The sequence below is a fragment of the Alosa alosa genome, chromosome 15 (assembly GCF_017589495.1).
Source record: "Alosa alosa isolate M-15738 ecotype Scorff River chromosome 15, AALO_Geno_1.1, whole genome shotgun sequence".
Lineage (NCBI taxonomy): Eukaryota > Metazoa > Chordata > Actinopteri > Clupeiformes > Clupeidae > Alosa > Alosa alosa.
The window spans coordinates 12,271,754-12,294,494 of record NC_063203.1 but is presented as its reverse complement, the minus strand read 5'-3'; the positions used below and the strand labels follow the sequence as shown (position 1 = coordinate 12,294,494).

General features: G+C 45.1%; 1 protein-coding gene across 1 annotated transcript; it reads right to left on the bottom strand.

The window, feature by feature from the left end:
* Positions 1 to 11,722: 11,722 nt before the first annotated feature.
* On the bottom strand, positions 11,723 to 18,450 carry lpar6a (lysophosphatidic acid receptor 6a). The gene is made up of 3 exons (XM_048265412.1): positions 14,181 to 18,450; positions 12,655 to 12,775; positions 11,723 to 12,113 (listed from the first exon to the last, which is right to left on the bottom strand). The coding sequence occupies exon 1, from the start codon at positions 17,321 to 17,323 to the stop codon at positions 16,196 to 16,198; it is 1,128 nt and encodes a 375-aa protein (XP_048121369.1). The 5' UTR covers positions 17,324 to 18,450; the 3' UTR covers positions 11,723 to 12,113; positions 12,655 to 12,775; positions 14,181 to 16,195.
* Positions 18,451 to 22,741: the final 4,291 nt, after the last annotated feature.

The window sequence follows — 22,741 nt, the reverse complement described above, 5'->3', positions numbered from 1 at the left end:
AAAATGGCCAGGGTAACACCGCTACTTAAGAAAACTTTTCTCAACCCTGCTCAAGTTGAGAACTATCGTCTTGTCTCACTCCTACCTTTCCTATCCAAAGGTATCGAACGAGCAGTCTCTGAATTCCTTTCACAGAACAACCTTCTTGATACAAACCAATCTGGGTTCAACAGTGGCCACTCAACTGAAACAGCTCTGCTGTCTGTAACAGAAGCCTTAAAGGAAGCCAGGGCGACCACATGGTCATCAGTACTCATTCTGCTTGACTTATCAAGATGTAGGGTCTGGGAACTCACCATTGGCAGTGCTCAATCCGAGGGGCGGGATAAACAGTTGTCTTTCAAATTCCCTCTGCATGCGATAGGACAACTCATGTTTCCCATGTCCCATGTGTTTTCCCACCAGCGGAGCTAGTTGGCTAGCTGATCAAACTTTTGCCAACTTAAGAAAAGCTTAACTCCAGTTGCGCTGTTCGCCAGCAGCAGCACCCATCTTCTTTGTTTTCAAGTAGCAGGGAATTCGTGCAGAACCGTCGCCACTCTTCCGTTATTATGTTAAGCCTGCCCACCGACTCTATACACGATGTGATTGGCTTGATCGAAGTTGAATTTTTCAGCTCGCAAGCCAACGGAGAGTTGCTAGACTACCCTGGCTGCAAATTACATTTGCTGCCGCTAGGGTGCGTCTAGATTTCTAGGCTAACTCAATACAGTAGCGTGAGTCAATGTAATGCATTACTTTCCACCTCTGGCGGTGGGGACGAAGGATCTCCTGAAATGCTGACTGCTGCAGCTGCTCCTCTGTTGTTCCAGTTATTTGGGCAGCCGTGGCCTATTGGTTAGCGCTTCGGACTTGTTACTGGAGGGTTGCCGGTTCGAACCCCGACCAGTAGGAACGGCTGAAGTGGCCTTGAGCAAGGCACCTAAACCCTCACTGCTCCCCGAGCACCGCTGTTGTTGCAGGCAGCTCACTGCGTCGGGATTAGTGTGTGCTTCACCTCACTGTGTGTTTACTGTGTGCTGAGTGTGTTTCACTAATTCACGGATTGGGATAAATGCAGAGACCAAATTTCCCTCATGGGATCAAAAGAGATATATACTATATACAAGGAGGCTGTGGAGAAGGTGTGCGCTGATTGTCCATTATTACACAGCTCTTCACAAGGCAAGTAGAATGCTCCATTGACTTGAATGGGATTTCCCAAAGTTCTAGCGGTCATTATTTCTTGGGAAAGGACCTCTGAAAAAAATAAAGACCGCTGTCAATGGCAACGGAGTTTGTGCTTCAAATTCAGGTCTTTCATATCACTACGCAAGAACTGTAACTTCATTCAAAAGTGAAAGCAGACGGTTGATCAGCTGTGTTCTAAAAATTTTTGATTCAAGTTCAGCGTGTGTTGTTGCGAACTATTTGTTTCTCAGCAAATGCCACAATGAACAGTAACAAATAGGCTAGGCTATGTAGGCTAAAGTCATATCGTGGGGAGTTTATTATTTCGTTTTTGGCAAGTAGCCGTGTAATAAGCAGGATAATGTATAGAACGCCGGTCATTATTGGGAAAATAAGTCCCTACAGGGCGGAACAAGACCCCTCCGCTGCACATCGGGGTCCGGTTCGCCCTGTCGGAACTTATTTTCCCAATAATGAATGGCTTCTATACATTAACCCTTACTTATAGCATTCAGCTGTCTGTTGTTTTATAGTCATTCTTGTTTCCAACATCTTTCCAATGTCATTACTTGCAGTTAACTTCAACATCTATACTGGAAACTTCTCGAAAACGTATTCAAGAGATGTCAGAATTGCTTAAAATCACACCATGACTCACCAATTTTAGTTCTACAGCACTTTGCAAAATTCAAGGGAACATCTCCTCCCTCCCTTCAACAAAGCAAACCACACCAAGTTCTGTGGCCTGAAAGCATCCTTGGAGCGATTAATATAGCCCTGTAATGCAGTCACTGTTAGTGTTATTTTCAGACAGTTTTACCCCACTGTATTCCCGCTACAGTGTTGGGTTGTGTAGAACAATAGAAACCACCATAGCCAGCTCGAGTGTGTGTGTGTGTGTGTGTGTGTGTGTGTGGGCTGTAATTTATCTGGAGTGGCTGGGTAAAAGGTCACTTGTAGTTAAATAGAGAAAACATGCTTGAAGAAGTGGGGCAGGAGAGCCATGCAAATTAGACCAGGGCTTGGACATGACCATTGTTCAACACACACACACACACACAAACACAGAGAGAGAGAGAGAACACATAATACATTATGCACACACTAGAGCCCCCACCCAGGGCTTTTCTGACAACACTTACCATGGTGGGGTCAGTGGGAGGGTGGATCCATCCCCTTGGCTTCCTTCCTGGGGTCTGGAATAGACCGCTGGACTGCTGAGGGCTCTTAGAAAGTCCCTTTCTGATGTCAGCGGGGAAAGACACGAGCAGAGCAACTGTAATGTTCCACTGTGTGTAACGGGCAATTATGCTTCACAGAACCCAGGGCTTGAATCCCCTAGAAAAAGCATAATGCCATTGAGGCAAGAAAAAACCTCACTTCTACCAGAAAACACCTATTGACTATATTGTTAATTCAGTCTTTCAGCTAATTCTGAGATTTATTACTTATTTCCATTATTTGTGAAATGTTGCTCAATATAGCCTAGGTGTCAGCATTGCAACCATTAGAAACCTCGTCCCCATGGAGATTAGTTCTGCTCTTGTTTTCTGCTGCCGTTGATTAAAAGTACACTATGCAAGATTTTCACCTGAAACCTGCATAGTGTACATTTAATCAGTTGTTTTATATAGGCCATATGGATTGTTTTATAGTCATATGTTTATTCATTCCTTTGAAAAACTCAGATTTAAAAAAAATCTTATTATATTCTTTTATATTCCTTTTCACTTGGCCTAGTTCCATTTTATTGGTTTGTTCTGAGACAGATTTAAAATATTACTACTCCTAGATATCACTACTACTGTGTGCCCCAAACAGCATTATCTGAATGATCGCCCATCACTTTTCATTCATAATTGCTCACTGTACTTCCTTTATACTGTACCGTAGTACAAAGTATTGCATGTTTATTTGTGCATTATGGCTTGGTATTTGAATGTCCTTTTTTTCTATGTCTGATACCCCAGTACAGAGATATGAGATGCATTCAGCTGTTTCCAGTCAGGAAGTGCCAGCATCATTCCTTTGGCTTGTTTTTCCCAGTGTTCACACCGTATGCAAAATATTCTTACTATGCTAGTAAATACTTGCCTGTTGGTTTGGAAATTCCAGACTCCCCCCAACCGTCACACTACCACCCCCACCTCCTCTCCCAAGAGCACCCAGTGTTTCTCATAACATCATGAAAAAAAACCCAGTCTACGTCTTTTTATGAAACAGTCATATCCTCCAGCTCATAACCTCCTGAGTACGCAGTGCAACAAATCAGTTCTGGATCAGAACAGTTGTTATGCTATTTTGGTGACCTCCCGAAACACAGCCTTCCTGTGTGGGAGAGCTTTTTCACCAGGACTTTATCCACACTTGTGATTTGTGGTGTGTTTTATGGAGCCCGTTTAAACGATACCATATAACTCATGAGGAAAATCAGGGTTAGGGAAATCATCATCATTAAATGTTTTCATTTGCTTCCTGAAGGTGAGCATTTTGTTACTAACATTCCTCCCCACCAACACACAGACACAGATAAACAAGCACACTCAGAGACTAACAGAAGAAGAAAAACACACAAACATACACACACACACACACTCACTTTTTAACTGTCTCTTATATGGTAAGGTTTAGTATTATTCTCTTCCATGGAACTCAACCTTGCGTCTTGACATGCTTCAGGGCAAACCAAGATTCCTGGTTTCATTCTGGTGTGATTGATGTGTCACAGGCAATTATGAGAAACTGTTTGTCTCAGACACACTGGCAATTTCCAAGTCTTGGGATTACAGGGCTCTAAATGGTGACTGTACTTTTCTTTATTCCACAGGAATATAGTGTACACAAAAATTGGATGTATTGCATACAAGTTTTACATGCAAAATGTGTATCCTTGGCAATTTATATGTGTGTGTGTGTGTGTGTTTTTGTGTGTGTGTGTGTGTGTGTGGACAGAGAGAGAGAGAGAGAGAGATTTCCTTGTCTGAAGGATAGCTTTGTTGTAGTGAACATTTTGGGAACTCAGGACCACACACACACACATACACACACGTTGCTGTTGATCCTTCATCTCCGTGTAGGCCTACTGTACATCATGTTAAGCCGAGCCTCCCGGACCCTATTAGGAGGACAATGAAAGGCTGCCGAGCATGTGGCCTGTTTTTGTGGAGAGAGCGAGAGAGACAGAGATAGAGAGAGAAATAGAGAGATAGAGAGAGGGAGAGAGAGCAAGAGAGACTTCTTCGTCTGCCCCCATCTATCTTTCCATAATTTGTGTGCTTTGGCGCGCGGCCAGGAGGAATGCTGCCGCTTATCGGCCTGGCCTCCGCTCCGCAGCTCCGGATGCGCCCATGCAGCGCCGAGTCACGGAATCGAGCTGGACATCACCAGACTCCAGCCAGCGCTGTGTCCTCTCTGTGTGTCCCCTGTATCCACCTCTGTCTCACTCGCTCTCTTCCTCTCTGCCCTTCTTTCTTTCCTTCTATGCACATCTTGTCTCCACTGACTTTCTTCTTCAACTGTTGACCCTCTGTGTCTCTTTCCGGAAGAGAAGTAATCATATGGTCAGTGAATAAGAGACAGAAAGGATGGAAAACCTCAGTAGGGTAGAAGGCCATGCGCACATCCCAGGCCAAATTTGGACGGGTGCAGGATCCAGCATGAAAGTATCACAAGAGGAAAATCTGCACACCATTTAGTTTCCATTCAAAATCTTTTTATTATTATTATTATTATTAGACTTAGACTTACTAAGGAAGAGCCAAGAGCTTGAAAAGTCAAAATGATTTTGAATGGGAGTTAAATGGTGTGCGGATCTCTTTTCCTCTTGTGAAACCTCAGTAGGGTACGGGCCTGTCAGTCAGTGTGGGAAACAGGGAAGTCCGGGATCGTGAACGTTTTTAAGTGTGCAGAGGTCAAAGTTTCCTTAATGTATCTCATAAATGAACACAGGTAACATTCATCATAATTAAAAAATATTTATCAAGCAACTCCTCAGAATGTTGCACAAATACACATATACTGTATAGAAACTAAGATAAAATTCCGTAGTTTCACTGACCAGAAGTATATTGATGTTGGAAATAAATATATGAGCAATTTGTATGTCGTTGGCACTGACTGAATGAGGATCGAATGATAAAATACGAAAAAAGGTAATTAAATGATAAAGTATGATAAAGAAGAGCTAACTCTAGAGGAGTATTTTCTCACAAATCACCTGTCTTTTGTGTCTCGGTTTAACTGAGGAAGCGGTGCATTTTTTTCCTGACCTTCATGCAGTTGTTCCACGCAACCCATCTTGACCTCAAACTGGGGTTTTCATCGTTCATTCGTCATACCTGCCAAATCACACAAATAACAGTCTTTCCATCTTATTGATACACATCAGCTTTTCCTTTGGTGATCTGTATTACACTTGAGGAGATTGAGCCATCAACATTGTATGCATATCGTAGGATACATCTTGTGGTTGGGGTTTGCCAGTCACAGCTATGGTTATTTGAATGCCCCCATGAAAGGCTTCAAAGTGAAAGTAATAGAAAACAAATCCCCTCTGTAGAATTTAGATGGCCAGAGTCGAATGATCCTCATCATTCTCTTTTCCATGGTGCCAAGTGTGGGTGTCTGTTTGATGATTGTGTTTGGTGATTGTGTTTCGCTTCATGGTAATTGGGTAGTTTGTTTCCATTTGTTGGTGAGATAACCTTTCAAGTGTGGGATGCACTTTGGCTCTTAGTCCCCCACAGATCTACTCGCCCACTCAAGTCCTGCAATCTTTAAAATGATCAGTATACTCTGAATCAACAAGAAAAAAATGCCCTTTTTTTCAAATAGCCGTGAAATGGATCTTTTGTGAAGAATCACTGTTGCAGCCTTTTCAAGAAATTCCAAAGTTCTAAATTCAAGACTTCAAGGCCGTGGGCCCAGGGGTTTGGTGGCGGATTTGCACGCACTTTTGACAACAGCTTTTCCAAAAAATAAGTAATAATAAGTAAATAGTAAGTTGATAGTATAGAATGGATGCTGCGATCTCTGAGCTAAGACACACCGATCTGATTGTTCTGGTGTCGTGAGGAGATAAGCCTGGTGAAAACACTCAATCTTTTCAATTGCTACCCTTGGCAACTCAGGCTTACACTTCACTCATGAGCTTGTGCACTGATAACCCACACAATCTCCCATACCCTCTGTCTCTCTCTCTGTCTCTCTCTCTCACTCACTCACTCACTCACTCACTCACTCACTCAAACAAACACACACACACACACACACAGACACATACACACACCAACACCCACACACAGAAAGAGAGGGAAAGTGAGAGAGACACACAGCATTCAGTGTTTACATATGTTTCTCTCACTCAGCAATCTACCCCACGATGATGGGTGAAATGAGCTGGAACATCGCGTCGTCTTCAGGAATCCCTACACACAATAGGGGCCTTCTCAAGCAGACAGCCATGATGTGCGAGCTGTCACCACAGATCACACCGCCGAGCACACTGGAGCGCCTGGCTGACAGACACGGCCATTTTTCAATCCGTGAAATTACATCGCACATCTCGGAAGGCGTCCTTTTCGCTGAGCGCAACCCTGACAGGGTACTAGAGAGTCGGAACAGACGTCGGCAGGAGAGTGGCAAAACACGTTGTGCGTTGTGTGGAGATATATTGTGTTCAGACAGCCTCGTCTTGTGTTTTGGACAGCGGATGAAATAGGGCCAGGTGTCCACCGCAGTTTGTGGGACAGCGGATGAAATAGGGCCAGGTGTCCACCGCAGTTTGTGGGACAGCGGGTTGCTACGCTGTTTCTTTTTCTTCTTGTTTTCTATTCAAAGCATGTGAGGAAATTGTGTCAGTGACACCAGCGTTACCCTCTGTGGCGGTGACCTGAGAGTGTCCGCTCTCTCTGAGGCCTTCCATCTGACCATGGAGGGGAACGGGCCCAGAGTGTCATCTGTTTTACGGCCTTCACGTGAGGCTTGCTAGTCACGCCGGCCTGGAGAGGAGAGGGGAGAAGGGGGAGAGGGGGGAAGCAGGGAGGGCGGTGGGGTTGGAGGGTCGGTAATTTGGACAGGGGCGTTCTCCTCCCTAGTGATGGGTGGGTGGAGAGGCGTCTGACAGCACTACATGTGCTTTCCAGCTCTCGCCCTGAGGCTGTAAACACAAGGGTATAAATAAACACACACACACACACACACACACACACACACACACACACACACAGAGACAATATAAACTATTGTACATACTGTACAAACATACCTGCTTCTGTTTTATTGACAGAGAGACAGGTCATTCATTAATGTTTCACACCTAAGGTACTTTCCTATAGGGAGAGGCCTCTCTCACACACACACACACACACACACAGAGAGAAGAGAGAAAGAGAAAGAGAGAGAATTCCTGTCTGTTCCCATAAACCTTGAATGTTATGTTTATAGTTGCTACTGTGATACCATATCAAAGTTGTAACGAGAGACTCTTGTAAACAGAATTTAACAGATAAAAAGGCACAATGTTATCAGGACTCCTTTTCTAAACTGTTTACTCATTTGTCACCGAAGGGATCATCATTGTAAATATTATGTTTTTGTAAGTCTCTCTCAGAGTGCATTCTTACTTGCATAGGGGAAAGAAACTCAGCATGGCTTGAACCTTTTGGGAATGTGATGTTCTTTGGATAAATGGCATTGGCATAGATAATACTGAAAGAAACAATTCATTTCCAGGACTAATTAGCTCTGTGTGGAACCTAAACATCTTGTTGAGTTTCCATCTATGCTGTCAGAGTAGGTTTCATTTTTTTTATAACACAGCTGGATAGCTTACATCAATCACTTGGAAGGATTTCTGGAATCACTGAGAAAGCGTTTCTCAACACTGGAAGCAACTTGATACATCTCGTCAGCTGAACTTCTGACCCGAGAATTCGCAAGCCAAATCAAGATGCTGTCAATTAAAAGGGCGGGCGAGAATTATGCACACGTTCTCTGGAATGACCGCAAAATGTCCACTCCAAAGTTAGGGAGGCTCCTCTTGGAACGACTGCCGGGAAGGAGCCTCAGCTGAAGACTGACACGGAACTGCTGATTAAGAGAGTCAGTCTGTCCTGTTTGACTTCCCTCCTCAGGGGCAGGTTAGAACAAGCTAGGGCCCTTACTCAGGCTCCAAAGCAGCAGTGATAAGGGACTCGTCAATGTCCCAGCTGGAATGAACTGGACAACTGCGGCTATAGCACAGTTTCAGAGGAAAAGGAACTGGGTGTTCCCCCAAAGGATGTGGAAAAGGAGTCTGTTGGATTTGAATGTTTCAGTTACTTCATTTTCAAATGACATCTGTGTTTTATATTCAATGGCTGCTATTCATTTGACCAGTGGTACCGTATACTGTATGGATTTCCACAGGGATCTAAAGTATGTAGTTTATATATTCTAACTTTCATCTGAACTCGATGTGACCCTTGCTGTACATTCCTAATCCCAGTAGGTTCCGTATACATTCAGACACACCTTCGACCCCCCACCCCATCACACTCACACACACTCACATATTCACACATGGTGAATTACTACTGTATAGCCAAGTATGGTGATGTCATTTTATGTGTCACGCCACAGCTTCTCAGAGTCTGATCAGACTTCAGATTGTGGCCGCCCCAATCTAAAGGATAACAGTTTTACGGGAACCGGGGGGGGATATCAACAAGATCCAACCTGATTCAGAGTCTAGAATCATAGAACCATAATATGAGTCATAGAACCATAATATGTTTATAGCAAAAAAAAAACAATCTAAATATTCAGATAGACCTTGTTGTAGTTGCAAATTGTACACTCACATCTGTAGTTATCTACACATACCTTCTCTTAATGACTGACAGAGAGAGAGAGAGAGCTGGGCTGCTGGATTGACATAGGACCACATGCATGTCTGAACATGTGCATTGTATGTGTATTATGGAGGACAGTATGAGCATGTGTACCTGCATACAATATGTGTACATGCCACGGAGGACATGTGTGTTTGTGAGGGAAGGGTGAAAGAGAGGGTGCAAAAGGGAGAGGGATAGAAAAAGAAAGTATGTGTATGTGTGGGTCTGCTCTGCTGTCATTGTTTTCGATAAGCAGGGGAGGACGTGGGCGGAACCTTTACAGTCACGGGGAGAGGAGTCTTATCAGCGTCCTGTGCCCTCTGCATATGAGTGTGTGCTCTGCTCCAAGGCGAGGGTTATCCGGTTATGCAACGCACTGCTGAGCTGTCACACACCTGCCTCCAGCCTCAATGATAACACTCGTTTATGGCCTAAATAGTCCAACCGTTGTTTCGTTTTGTTTCGCTTTCTCCTCTCACCGTCTACCCATCCTCTGGCTGGCCTGGCTTAATTCGGTCGGTCGGTCAGCCCATGCCTACTCTTTGGATCACAGACATGGAGACCTAGTCCCCATAAAATACTTTTTATCTCACTATTTGTCAGAGGTATGCTAGAATGTTCCATCCCATGAAAGGATGCTGTGCTATACCCATATTAGGTGACCATGGAGGCACTGAGAGCATACTGATCGGTGCATGTAGGGCAGTAACCAAGGACCCAATGGTCACTATGAATGAGATCCAGGGTTCCTTTGAGAGGATGAGAGAAGTGTAAAGAAGGACAAACATCAGTGCATCACTCCACCAATCAGGCTTTTATGGTAGAATAGACAGACAGATGGAAGCCATTTTTTGCCGGGAGTTTACAAAAAAACACCTGAACGACTCTCAGACCATGAGAAGTAAAATAATCTGGTCTGATGAAACGAAGACTGAACAGTGAACGGTGTGTGTGGAGGAAACCAGGCACTGAGCTGCACTGATGTTTGTCCTTTTCCATTTGAGAATGATGGAGGCTACTGTGCTCTTGGACACTTTCAATGCTGCAGAAATGTTCTTGTATCCTTCCCCAGATCTGTGTCTTCACACAACCCTGTCTCGCAGGTCTACAGACAATTCTCTCGACCTTATGGCTTGGTTTTCACTCAGACATACACCATCAGCTGTGAGACCTTATATAAAGAGATGTGTGCCTTTCCTAATAATGTCCAGTGAATTAATTTAGGCACAGGTGGACTCCAATCAAGTTGTAGAAGCATATCAAGGACCATTGATAGAAGTAGGATGCACCAGAGCTTAATTACAAGCATCATAACAAAGGTTCTGAATATCTGAATACTTATGTAAATGGAATATTTTAGTCTTTTATTTTCTATACATGTACAAAACATTCCAAACACCTGTTTTTTGTGGAGTGTTGGAGTATTGTGTGTAGATTGATGAGAAACAAATTAATTGAATCCATTTTAAGATGAGTCTGAAACATAACAAAATGTGGAAAAAGTGAAGCACTGTGAAAACGTTCCGTATGCACTGTATATTAATGGCTTCCATTTAACTGCATCCAGGATATTGATCTTCCAGAGAATTGCAACCCATGAAAATGGTTTGCTAGTACAACACCATAGATCATTAAGAATCACACATACATACACTTGATAGATACACACATATTTCCCAAACATTAGCATATTCTTTCCGCAGCGCATATATGTGTGGGGACAGGAAAGTGGTTGAGAGCCCCATCTATTCAAACTAAAATCATCATAATACTTAGACTGGTGTTGGTGAGTCAGATGGCATTGACTGGCCAGACTGAGGGTAATTTCCCCCACTATCAGTGTAATAATGACTGTTTCCTGCACCACTTTTTCCTGTGGGCACTGTAAAGTCTCCTCTGGGGCGAACCATTACAGTGGGCCTGAGAGGTGCTCAGCCAGTCATGCCAGGCCCTCCGCACGAAAGGTCATGTGGTGTTAGGGTCAGCACACACGTGGGAGGAGAGGAGAACATGTGTGTCCACACATACACTCACACAGACAGACACACATGCACACACATACAGACACACACAAACACACTGGAGCTTGGAGGAGCAACTTCAACGAATCTAGTCAGAAAACAGTCAAAAATGTGTAGTGGACATGGTACTCAATGGCTAGAGTATGAGAAGTTCGGCAACTACAGTATATGACTGTTTGACCATAGCCACTGAACCGCGGACACTGCGGCCCTTCCGCCTTGTCTGACCACCTTTATACACCTACTCACTGGTTAGTTTGAGTTATGTGTGTGCATTTACTGTTCTGTAAATATTTGGACAGCTCGGTAATGCTGGCAGCTTTTGTATACATATAGACACATTCAGACGCACAAAAACACAAACATTCAGATGAGCTCTGGGTACAAAAACACAAAGGTTAGGAGGATAAGATAAGAGCGTTGTTTATTCTGAGGTGTGCTGTGGTCTCATGAAAGGCCATTTATGCAACCAAGACAAGACACGGAGTGGTGTGTGTGTGTGTGCAGATGAGTCATTCTCACACACTCTTAGAGGGAGGATAAGATAAGAGCGTTGTTTATTCTGAGGTGTGCTGTGGTCTCATGAAAGGCCATTTATGCAACCAAGACAGAGAGAACATCAAGAGAGACTCCTACAGACACAGACAGACACATGTGCACACAGAAACGTGAATACTGTATGCATTTACTCACAGAAACACACTCACACACATGTACAGTATAAACACAAAATCATATCACTGGTGCGCAACGGTTTTCACACACACTGACACACACACACACACACGTGACTAATGTAAGCAGTGGCAGTTGCAGGAGTCTTTTCTCCAATTAGCAAGCAGCTCGTCCATCATAGGGGCTGGGCCTCAGTGGCAGGCTTCTCTGTGTAGCCAGAGGGGATCAGTACTGCTGAATCACCTCTACACACACACACGCACGCACTCGCACGTGCACACACTCACACTCACACTCACACACACAGTTTCAGTGTTCCCAGGCCTGGGGGATCTGGATGGTTATGGTATCTGTCTGCGATAGCTATAAAGATCTGTGGACACACAGATAGAGAGATTATAGAAGAATTAGTGCTGCACAACAAAGGAGTATTTTTCACCCCATAACATCTGGTTCTTCTCTATAGACCAAGTGCTATGGAGGAGCACTCTCACTCAGGATTCCCACAGCAGCTCCTTACAAAACTGTGCAGAATTCAGATAGACAGGTATATAATCTAAATCCTAAATCAGGTTTATAGGCCAAGTATACTTGCGTATACAAGGAATTTGGCCTCTGCATTTATCCCATCCGTGAATTAGTGAAACACACAGAGCACACAATGAACACACAGTGAGGTGAAGAAAACACTAACCCGGAGCAGTGAGCTGCCTTGCTACAGCGGCGCTCGGGGAGCAGTGAGGGGTTAGGTGCCTTGCTCAAGGGCACTTCAGCCGTGGATGTGGGCATGGGAGAAAACAGACAGATAGAGAAATACAGGCAGACATACACAGACAGAACACACACAGAAACAGAGAGATAAACAGATACACACCGATACAGACACACACACACTGCAGATACACTGGACTTACACAGTGAGGGAATGAGCTTCCATACAGCCTCAATATTCAAAACAGCAGCTGAAGACAATTCTTCACCGAGTTCTCATGCATGTGAAGCTCTCCGAGTTCTTCTTCTCCTTATCTGCCACTACTGAAAATGAAACATACTTTTCGTGACACTTGAAAGGAGGATTTGAAGTTGACTTGTTTGCATTGCTCCTCTCCCTCTCAGGGAGTTGCTTTGGCTAAATGTGTCTACCACACAACGATATATTCATGTGCATAAACACACAGACAGATTTATACACCGGGAGACACAGGCAGGCCAACATTCAGATGGGGGATCCTTTTTTTCCACCCCATAACTCATCTGTCTCAGATAAGGGAGCATGGTGAGCTTCATGTAGGTCGCTACGGCTCAGATGACCTTCGACCTCACATGCTCTCTCTCAGGCATGCGGCCTGAGTCTCTCCCGCTCCCTGCACCTGATGGACAGATAAGGACCCCCTGGCCACGGCCCACATCACAACCTGCTCATTGTCTGTCTGAGCCGAGCCCCAGGGTTAAAAGGCTCACGTTAAACTCAGGGGAATCTGAACTAAAACACAAGTGAGGGGGTTTGTCCATCACCCCCCACACACACACACACACACACACACACATACACCACAGTCCCCCTGCCGTCTTCACACCAGTTTTACAAGTTTTTAAGTGTTTGTATTTACCGACACACTGGACACTGGGGTTTAAAGTGTCCCCTTGGGGCTCCCAACCCAAGTAAACAAGGGCATAAAACAAAAATGGTTGGAAAAACAAATGGCAAGATATTTTTCTTCCTACTCTCCTCTCGTTTTGTTTTCAGAGCTTTTGCTCTTTCGTGGACTGAAATTGAGTCAGATTTGCTGTTATCACAATATCGCATAAAACCCCTCCGTGTTTACCCAAGGAGTTTGTGCTGGATGGGCTTCAAGGCCTGAGGGGCTCACTCCCTCCCTCCCCACCACCACCCTCCCGGTCCAGTGTTTGTTTGTTGCCGGCCCAGCAGGCTCCGCTCCTGACTCGAGGCGGCCCTGTCACGTGGCTGACGAAAGCAGGTCAGGGGTGAGGGAGTAACCTTATCCTCTCTGCCTTGAGGCTTCTATCAATACCTTCCCCATATTTCTGCATGCTTGCACAGCTGCTGCTGTGTCTTGTGCTGCGCGTATGTGTCAATACACATACGCCTCCACCTCCCAGGCTCCCCCCCAACCCCACCCCCCCCCCGCTTCTATCTCCAACTCCACAGACGCACGCAAGGTCTCATTTCTCCAACAGTCGCACACAAACTGCACAGCCCCTGATTCCTTTGTCTTCTGTGTTCCTCTGGAACTTCCTCCACTTTGAAAATGGTGCTGTTGTCTCTGAAAGCTGCTTCAAAGGTAGTCCACACGTCCACTCCCAGTCACTGAGACCTTTGTTTGTCTGTACTGTATCTGCTCTCAATCCCTCCCCACAGACCAAAGATAAACAAACAACAATATTACAAAGAACAACATTGCAACAAGTAAACGCTTACCATTATTTGGTGGTAAATTCAGAACATGATAGATTGTTGTCTGAGGTTCAAGGCTTTCTCAGTAGTGACGAGGAACAAAACACACGCCTGCTTCTGAGGCCAGAGCTTTGATGTTTGGCCCCGTCTCTTATGCCAGGTCAAAACGCAGGGGGGCAAAACAGTGGAAAAATCACTCCACTGAACTCTGCAAATATTTCTTTTTTTAACATGAGCGTAATCTGGTGCTTAGTCCTTTAATCCTTTGTTGATCAAAAATGTGCCAGGCTTGAGTGGTCTTGGCAAATGGTGAGCTGCTACTTGTTGCAACATAGGTGGAAGTCTTTAAGAAACGTGCATAAACGACTCACACACATTTCCTCTCACACAAGCAGACACACACAAACACACATGCACTGAGGAACTGAGAATAAAAGATTGGAATTGGAAGGGTGAAACTGGATTCACAGACTTTTTTCTCGAAATGACTGTTCACTGAGCGCCCAGGCGTCTGACACAAACCGACCCGGTGTGTTTTTCACGGGGTATTTTTAGCGCAGAATGTCTTTGGTCTGATGCCGGGCCTCAACTCACTCAAGTCTGGCCCCCCTGCAGGGGGTGGAGGGTTCTCATTCACTGGTGCAGGCCAGTGGATGTCATGAATCAGACGAATGAACCACACCGCAGACAACTCTCAAGTTCTCCCCTTGAATGTGTGCCCATTGCTCTCTGTGGTACTCTTCACTCACGTGCTTGGGCTCTGACGTCCTCCCCATATGACATTTAACCAGACTCACTGTGCTCACTAATTAGGTTTGCTCTAAGCAAACTCCCCTAGCTACGTTAGCTTGTCTTGGTAATGTAGCTGATGAAGCCAAATAACTGGCCGTAAACATGGCCAAGACACCCGTTTCCTGTTAGTCAGACTAGTCAGCAAAAATGTCACATACCACTGCTTCTATTTGAAATACTTTAAAAATAAGTGACATCCTCTCAGTCTTTCAACTATTTCCTGTCCCTGGTACTCGAAGGAACTGGAAGTGGATTACACTGCTGGGTGGAAGGGATCGCCTCTGAAGCCAGGAGACAGACACTCCCCAGAGTGAAATGAAGAGGAATCTGCACTCTCCTTTCGCACCACCTTGCTAACCTTTCCCCCTGAAATGTTTGTGTCAGACAACTGTGCATGGTTTGTGCTGCTGCGAAGTCACAAAGTCTTAAATAAAGAAAAGACCAGCTGGGGATCAGAGCTGCTCTCTGAGAGAAGAAACAATTTCAAACATTTCAAAACTGTCTGTGCCAAAGCATGCCACATAGCAAAAATGTTGCTGTTAGAAAGTGCCTTTATGACACATTATGCTTTATTTGGCCGGTTAACGACCTCTTGAAAAAATACAGAGTGGCATTGGTCATAGACATTAAATGTCAGTGCAATATAATTTGAATTCTAACATTAAGTGCCCTTAATAGCTCTGGTTTAATGGTTACAGTAGCATGGTGCTTAAGCTACATACCTCTCTGTCATTAGTGACCTACAGGAAAGGATCAGTAGCCAGAAACAGCATTGAGCAATGAATTATATGGTTTAATGTGAAATTAAATAATGTATGTTAGCTTTCACTTTCACAAGACCGACTCAAATACATTTCTACACACACATTTTTTGTATATATACACATATATATATATATATATATATATATAGTCTCCAGTGTTCAGTTTAAGTTCCAGTTGAGAGGAGTATAAGCATTCATTCCATTTGCCCCTTTCTCACATCTGAAAAATGGAGAGTGTAAGGGTAGAATGGCACATCCATGAATGTGTACAAGTATCATGCATCATGTGGTTTCTTTGTCTGTCTGAACTGAGAACTTTGAAACTCTCCTCTCCACATATCCGGACCCAAGCACCTGTTTGATAGGTCTCTCAGGGCCTTCGGGGTCTCTGAGAGCTCACTTGCACATCCCCTGTCCTTCTCCACAAACGATCACTCCCCATATTCCCATCGGGACCCACCCCACCCCAACATTAAAAGCCTCTTATACATTGGACTCATTGTTGAAGACTTTTGCTTTGAGTGTCTGCAGATTGAAACGAAGGCTGGTGGAGGTCTCCGACTGCATGGCCTCGGAGAACTTGACGTCGTAGCCACGGCCCACCTGAGACTTGCGCTTCATCGAGTTCTGGATGGTCTCCGACGTGAAGTAGTAGACGATGGGGTCGAAGCAGCAGTTGGAGACGGCGATGCAGAGCGCCACCGGGTAGATGGTCCTCACCACTGACTCCACCTGGCAGCCCTGCAGAGTCTTTGTGCGCACCAGTGAGTAAAAGACCAGGTTGACGTTGTAGGGGATGAAGCAGAAGCAGAAGATGCAGAGGTGCACAAAGATCATGCGCAAAATCTTGGTCTTGTTGAGCTTGCCGCCGCGGCCCAGTGCCTGGGGCTTCCGGAGCGTCCGGAGAACTATGACCGAGCAGAAGACGTTCAGCAGCAGTGGGATGAGGAAGCCCACTGTCTCGATGAAGATGACCACCTTGGACAGGTGCGACTTCCACTGTGTGGACGAGAAGTTCTCGAAGCAGAACTGGCCACCGCCGCCACCGCTGCTTGTGTTGTTCTTTCGGGTCGTGGGATCCAGCAGGAATCCCGTCGGCAGGCTTGCGGCCAGCACTGACACCCACACGCCCGCGCACACAATCCGGGCGTTGCGCTTGGTGCGCAGCGCCCGTGAGCGGAACGGGTACACGATAGCCAGGAAGCGGTCAACGCTAATGCAGGTGAGAAAGAAAATGCTGCCGTACATGTTGGTATAGAAGAGCGAGACGGACAGCTGGCAGAGTGTCCCGCCAAACGGCCAGTCCCTCTGGATGAAGTAGAAAACCCGCAGCGGGAGTGTGAGCACGAACAGCAGGTCTGACACCACCAGGTTCATCATGTACGTCGTGGTCTCGTTGCGCAGCTTCAGTGAGCACAGGAAGATGTACATGGCCACCACGTTGGTGATGAGGCCCACCACAAACACAATGCTGAACACTGTGCTGTACAGTGGGTACTTGAAGCTGTCGTTCTTGGGGCACGGCGTGTCCAATGCCGGTGGCATGGTGCTGCCGTTGCCGTAGGCCCATGACTGGGTGATGTTATCTATCAGCTGGGTGCTGTTGTACATGTCTCAAAGAAACAGGAGGACCAGCGATGAGGGTTGACCGTTATGTAACAGCTACTCAATGAACCCCTGGTCTCTCAACCCCTGGTCCACCATGAATGGTCAGTTAAGTATAAAAAAAGTCAACAAACAGAAGTGGCTCCTTCAAACGACTTATTTACAAAATATCTCCTGTGAAGTGTCTTTGATTAGTTCTTTTTGATGTCTTGAGGTGGGGTGGGGTCTATAAGCTGATTACATAGCCTACAATCAAAATGCTGGATGGTACATTCTTTGCTGTTCAGCCAAAGCTTCACAGGGTTGTGTATGTATGCGTCTTGCGGGGAGTTGCTTTAAGTCATGGTGAAAAAACTCCTCCCAAGAGTTTGCAGCCTCTGTCTCCAGCTTCTTCAACTTCTATCCTCCTCTGCTTTAGCCGGCAGTCAGACTCCCCACCAGACGCCCCTGAGCCTAAAGAAATCAAAGCTCTACTCGCTCCTGAGACTTAAGAGCCAGAGGAAATCACGCCAGCGCCAGGCAATGCGGTCTTCCCGATGGATATAGCCACAAGACAGTAAAGCGTTTAAGCGTAAGTTATACAAATTAAAACTCCACTTTAAAAATATCGCCTGTAACGGTGAACAGAAAAAATAGCCTACAAACTTTTTCCAGTAAGTTTCTTTACCTTCGCGGGCGCTCTTTGTCTGACGTTTTCTGTAGGCTACTTATCCAAGTGTCACAGATGTGTCCTTTTGTTTGTGAAAAAAATCCCGTTGTTGCATGGGAAATCCGTTGGTGGCTGGTAGCACCTGCGGTTTAAACGGTTCTTTGTTTAAAAGCACCGTTGTGCGAGTGCACTTGCGATCGAGAGAGACAAAACCTCTCCTACGCCGTCCCGAGCGTGACAGTCTTGAGTGAGCGTCTCTCTCCCTCGCGTTCTGCTTTCTCTTCAGCCCGCTTCCTGGTCGCCCTCCCCTCTCTCGTTCCGTCGCCCTGCTCTGTCTCTCGTTCTCCGCCTGTCTCCGAAGCCTCAGGGGCATTGTGTGTGTTCGCACATTTTAAGAGACGCCAAGTGGTAAGAGAACGGGAGGACTGCCTCACATCCCAGGCTTTGTCTTTGGTCAGAAGAGTGTTTAAGAACTGCTAGTGTTTTCAAAAGCCGGCCTAGCCCCTCCCCAAAGCCTTATATGCCCTCCTCTCTTTTTTGTTTGCACACACTGAATGTTAAGGAACATGTGGTCAGCATTGCAAGGAGTGAGTCTTTCTACCCCCTTAAAGAGTCCCCCCCTTCAGCTTGGTAAAGTATGAGAACATTACAAGTTATATTCTGTTCTCTCTCTCTCTCTATTTGTGTGTGCGTGTGTGCATGCTATCTGCTGTAGGTCTGACTAGGGTTGCCACCTGTCCAGGATTTTCCTGATTGTCCCAGATTTTCATGGTCTGTCCAGGAAAATAAAAATAAAAATCCTGGACACTGAATGTCCCGGATTTTTGTACATGATGCGCAAAATGTGTATTTCAGTTTAATTGAAGCGTGCCTATGTCCATAAACGTATGCACAGCCTTATTGGCTCTACAAAAATGACGTAGCATAACATGGGTGGTGGTGGTGGGGGCACGCACCATGGAGGTTCATTAGAAATGGTAAGATGGAGACGGAGAGTGTGTGGGACAAGGAGAGACCGAGAAAGGAAAGTATCCAGTGAAAAACAGTGTACATTGTGAGTAATGGGTGGAGAGATGGATGACGACGAGGGTGCAACAGGAGGTGATGTAGGCCAGTAAAGAAAAAACAAAAGAGGTCGACGTGTTTTAACAGTGATTGGGTTAAACAGGAGAAGTACGCTATGTGGCTACAAACAAAAAGGTCGATTGGATGGTCAAAATGTCCAGGATTTTTGTCAGACACAGGTGGCAACCCTACGTCTGACTCAACCAGTAAAGTAAAAAAACAGTATTTTACACCATAAGCCCATAAACACCACCTAATGGGGAGTTGTTCAAATTGCCCTGTGAGCTGGCACACACGCCTAAAAAAAACGTGTTACAGCCAGCTCCTCATCTTTATAGCCAGCACCCTCATCCTAAGGAACCCTCACTGGTGTAAAGGCTCTTAAAGACATTAGGCCAATTGTTATGAATGAGCTTAGCCAGGGAAAGCAGGGATACAGGGTAATACATCATTACCTCTCTCCAGCACTCTTGACACATTCTCCTCACACACATACACAGAGAGAGAGACAAGGATAGAAAATCTCTCTTTAAATGGATCCAGCAGACGTTTGAGATATTTGGCAGGGCTAGCTGTGAAAATAGAGGGCTTCACTCTGATGGATAATCCTCCAGCTTTCAAGTGGAGTCGCCCTGGCTTGGGGATTAATGGCATGTAACAAGTGGAGGCTCCATCGGTGTTGTTTCTGCCTAAATGAAAGCAAAGTACAAAGAGCCACCCAGACAATCCTCCTCCCCGCTTGGATTCCCACCTCGGTCTCCACCCTGAATCCCCACCCAGCCTAGCTTGAAGATGCAAAGAACCTACAGGAAGTGAGGCACACTAGTTGGAGACTACAAGTCACAGCATGCCTTTGTTGATTTCTTTCTGTTCTCCCACTGTTGCCATTCTAACATTACTTTCAACAACTTTTACCCCTATCCCTCTTTTGGCACACATGCACACACACACTTTAATTCTCTGCAAATAAAAAAAGAGGAACTCTTCACATAATCCTTAGAATTTGCACAATGGGTTTCCTGCACTGTCACGCAAAATTTTGTTGGATAGGGTGGCAACATCGCCTCAGCCTTTACTGAGTCATCTGTAATGTTTCATCAGTGACTAACCCTCTCTAACCAAGTGACTGTAGTGAGTTTAACGGGTATGGCTCTTGATTTGCCCCAGGGCTGTTTGACACCATGACACATCTCTACAGAATTGTCTGTTGCAAACAGTGGTAACTGATAGGGGTGGGCACATCGATCCAAATATTGATAGTATCGATACCAACATTGGTATTGGTATCGTATCGATACCAGCGTGATGAGATTGATACTTTAATTTGAGTTCACTTCCAATATCTCTTAATTTGTTCAAAATGCATTGTTCCTGTTTCACCAAGGGCTAGCCTACAGTCATGCAAACACCATTCCTTTCACATTTTGCATGCCCGCTTTGCAATGTTTTGTTGCTGAAATGTTTGTAAACTATAAACAGTGGACACCACTACGTAATTGAAGGACTGAGGACTCACACCAAAACCCTTAGGCTAAACTTAGTCTAAACAGTTCCAGATTAGTGTATTCAGGCTAGGTGAAAATAGCTGTGGTCTTTGGTTGTTTTTTGGTGTCTTGTTTTCATGAATAATTGTCATTTGTCATCACTGGGTGTTACCTTTTTCCTTTTTTAATACCTTGACGTAAAAACCACAGGAGTGAGTCCGTTGATGAACAAATACATCACGTGATCAAACAGACACAGTCAAAGGCTAAGGTCAGCTCACGTGATCCAACAGACACGGTCAAAGCCCCAGGCCAGCTTCTCCTCTCCCATTGTTTCTCCTCTTGTTCATTTTCCCTTAAGATAAACAGCATCAAGGTCAAGGAAAAAACTTTTTTTATTGTCTGGCGCACAAAAACACCAAAAAGCGTATAGCATTGTCCTCTGCACGCGAGCAAGTGCAAATGTTCCACTGAACACATGAAAAAAGGCGTCTCACATAGGCCACTAAATAAAAACATGTGGTTTTCATGTCCCAGGACTGCTGAAGTTTCCTACAATTCCAGGAAGCTGTCAAAACACCAAGGCCAAGACAGTTGCTCTCCAGCCGAGTAGGCCAACACACATCTCTCCCTGTTACATGACACAGTTAGAAACCACACACTGCTAGGGCATTCTCCTTATCATAACAGCGTTTCGGTGCAAAAGGTTACCTTTTAAGTGTATTCCAAAAGCAGAAAGTCAAGCACTTAACCCATTTTGTAGACTGAATGCTTAATGGCTGGTGATGACTGGTGATGACAGTTACACTCAACCGCACTCACTACAAACCAAGCCGTGGGTTTTTCAGAGGAAAGCACCCATAGGAATACCTATCTGACAGGTACTTCGGGAAGTACAACTGTGATAGCACATTATCCTTAACGAAGGAACACATCACCTTGGTAACACACTTGGCTTCAACACAGTCTGACCACACCTTTACTCAACCACCAAAGGGAAAATATGAGACATCGGCACTGAGGGGAGGGAGAATTCTCTGCTGACTCTGTCCCCTCTTAACCATCTTCAAAGTGTATGCAGTGCAACAGGGGCAGGGGGTGGGATGTGCAGGGGCAGGAGGGATGAGATCAACACTTCCTGACGTGTGTCGGCACCACCCGCGCCATCGTCTCCAGACCGAGTTGCTTCACTCAAGTTTTTAAGGATCTGTTTACGTTTCTCATCAAGGCCGGAACATCCAGGGTCAGGCAGTCCACTGGTACCGCCGACAAACATAGAATTTGAGGAATTTTAAAGGCACCATTTTTTACAGCCCCTCTGCCTTCCTCTGGCACTATTCTTTTTTTTTTAAAGGAAAAAACACTATTACCCAAAAGGGAGTTTTCAAGCATATTCCTGTTTGTGTTGTTTTTGAATGTGTGTGAGAGAGTGTGTTCAGCAGAGGGAGAAATAGTGGGGGAGAACACACAGCTCTTGGATAACACTGATGTGAAACAGAGATGGGTAATGGAGGCTGAGTATGTGTATGCTATGCTGTTTGATTCCAGCACGCTTGTGAAAAGGAAACCTGCAAGAATACAGTGACAGCTGCAAGGAAACAACAGGTGTGGTTCCTCAACTGTTCCCTCCACAGTGACAGACACTCCTACGCACCGCTTTTAGACTCCACATGTGCCCAGATGTCTCCCAGTGCTAAAGTGTTCATCTAATAATGAGTCACAATAACACAATGTTTTATTTCTACTGCTAACACTGCTAGCAGTGTGATTGAAAATGATTTTCACAATGAAAACTAGGAAGGAAGGAAGACATGTAGGTAAAGGTTTCACAACTCCAATCATTTCATGTTTCTTCATGATAGGTTTCCTGTGACAAATTTGTACTTCATTGAAATCAGAGGTAAGTTGGGCAATATGAGGGCCTTGTTTTTCTCTCAAATCCACATGAATGATGTTGACTGGAGTAACGAATGATGCAGCAATTTACAAAGAGAGAGAGAGAGATAAAAAAGATTTCTTTCCCCATCATCTGTAGATTGATCTGTCACTTTTTTATGCCAAATACACATGCCTTCCTTTAAACCGTTGCAGGTGTTGAGAGTGTTTCCTTCCTCCTCTCACATTTCTGTGTTTGCATGATTTACATTTCCTCTGGTGCACTTACAGTCATCATCCTGTCTTCAGCCAACATAATCACTAACCTCTCATGATTAATACTTTTCTTCT

Excerpts from the sequence above, each read along its gene's own strand:
- lpar6a (XM_048265412.1), bottom strand. The coding sequence starts at position 17,323 with ATGTACAACAGCACCCAGCTGATAGATAACATCACCCAGTCATGGGCC.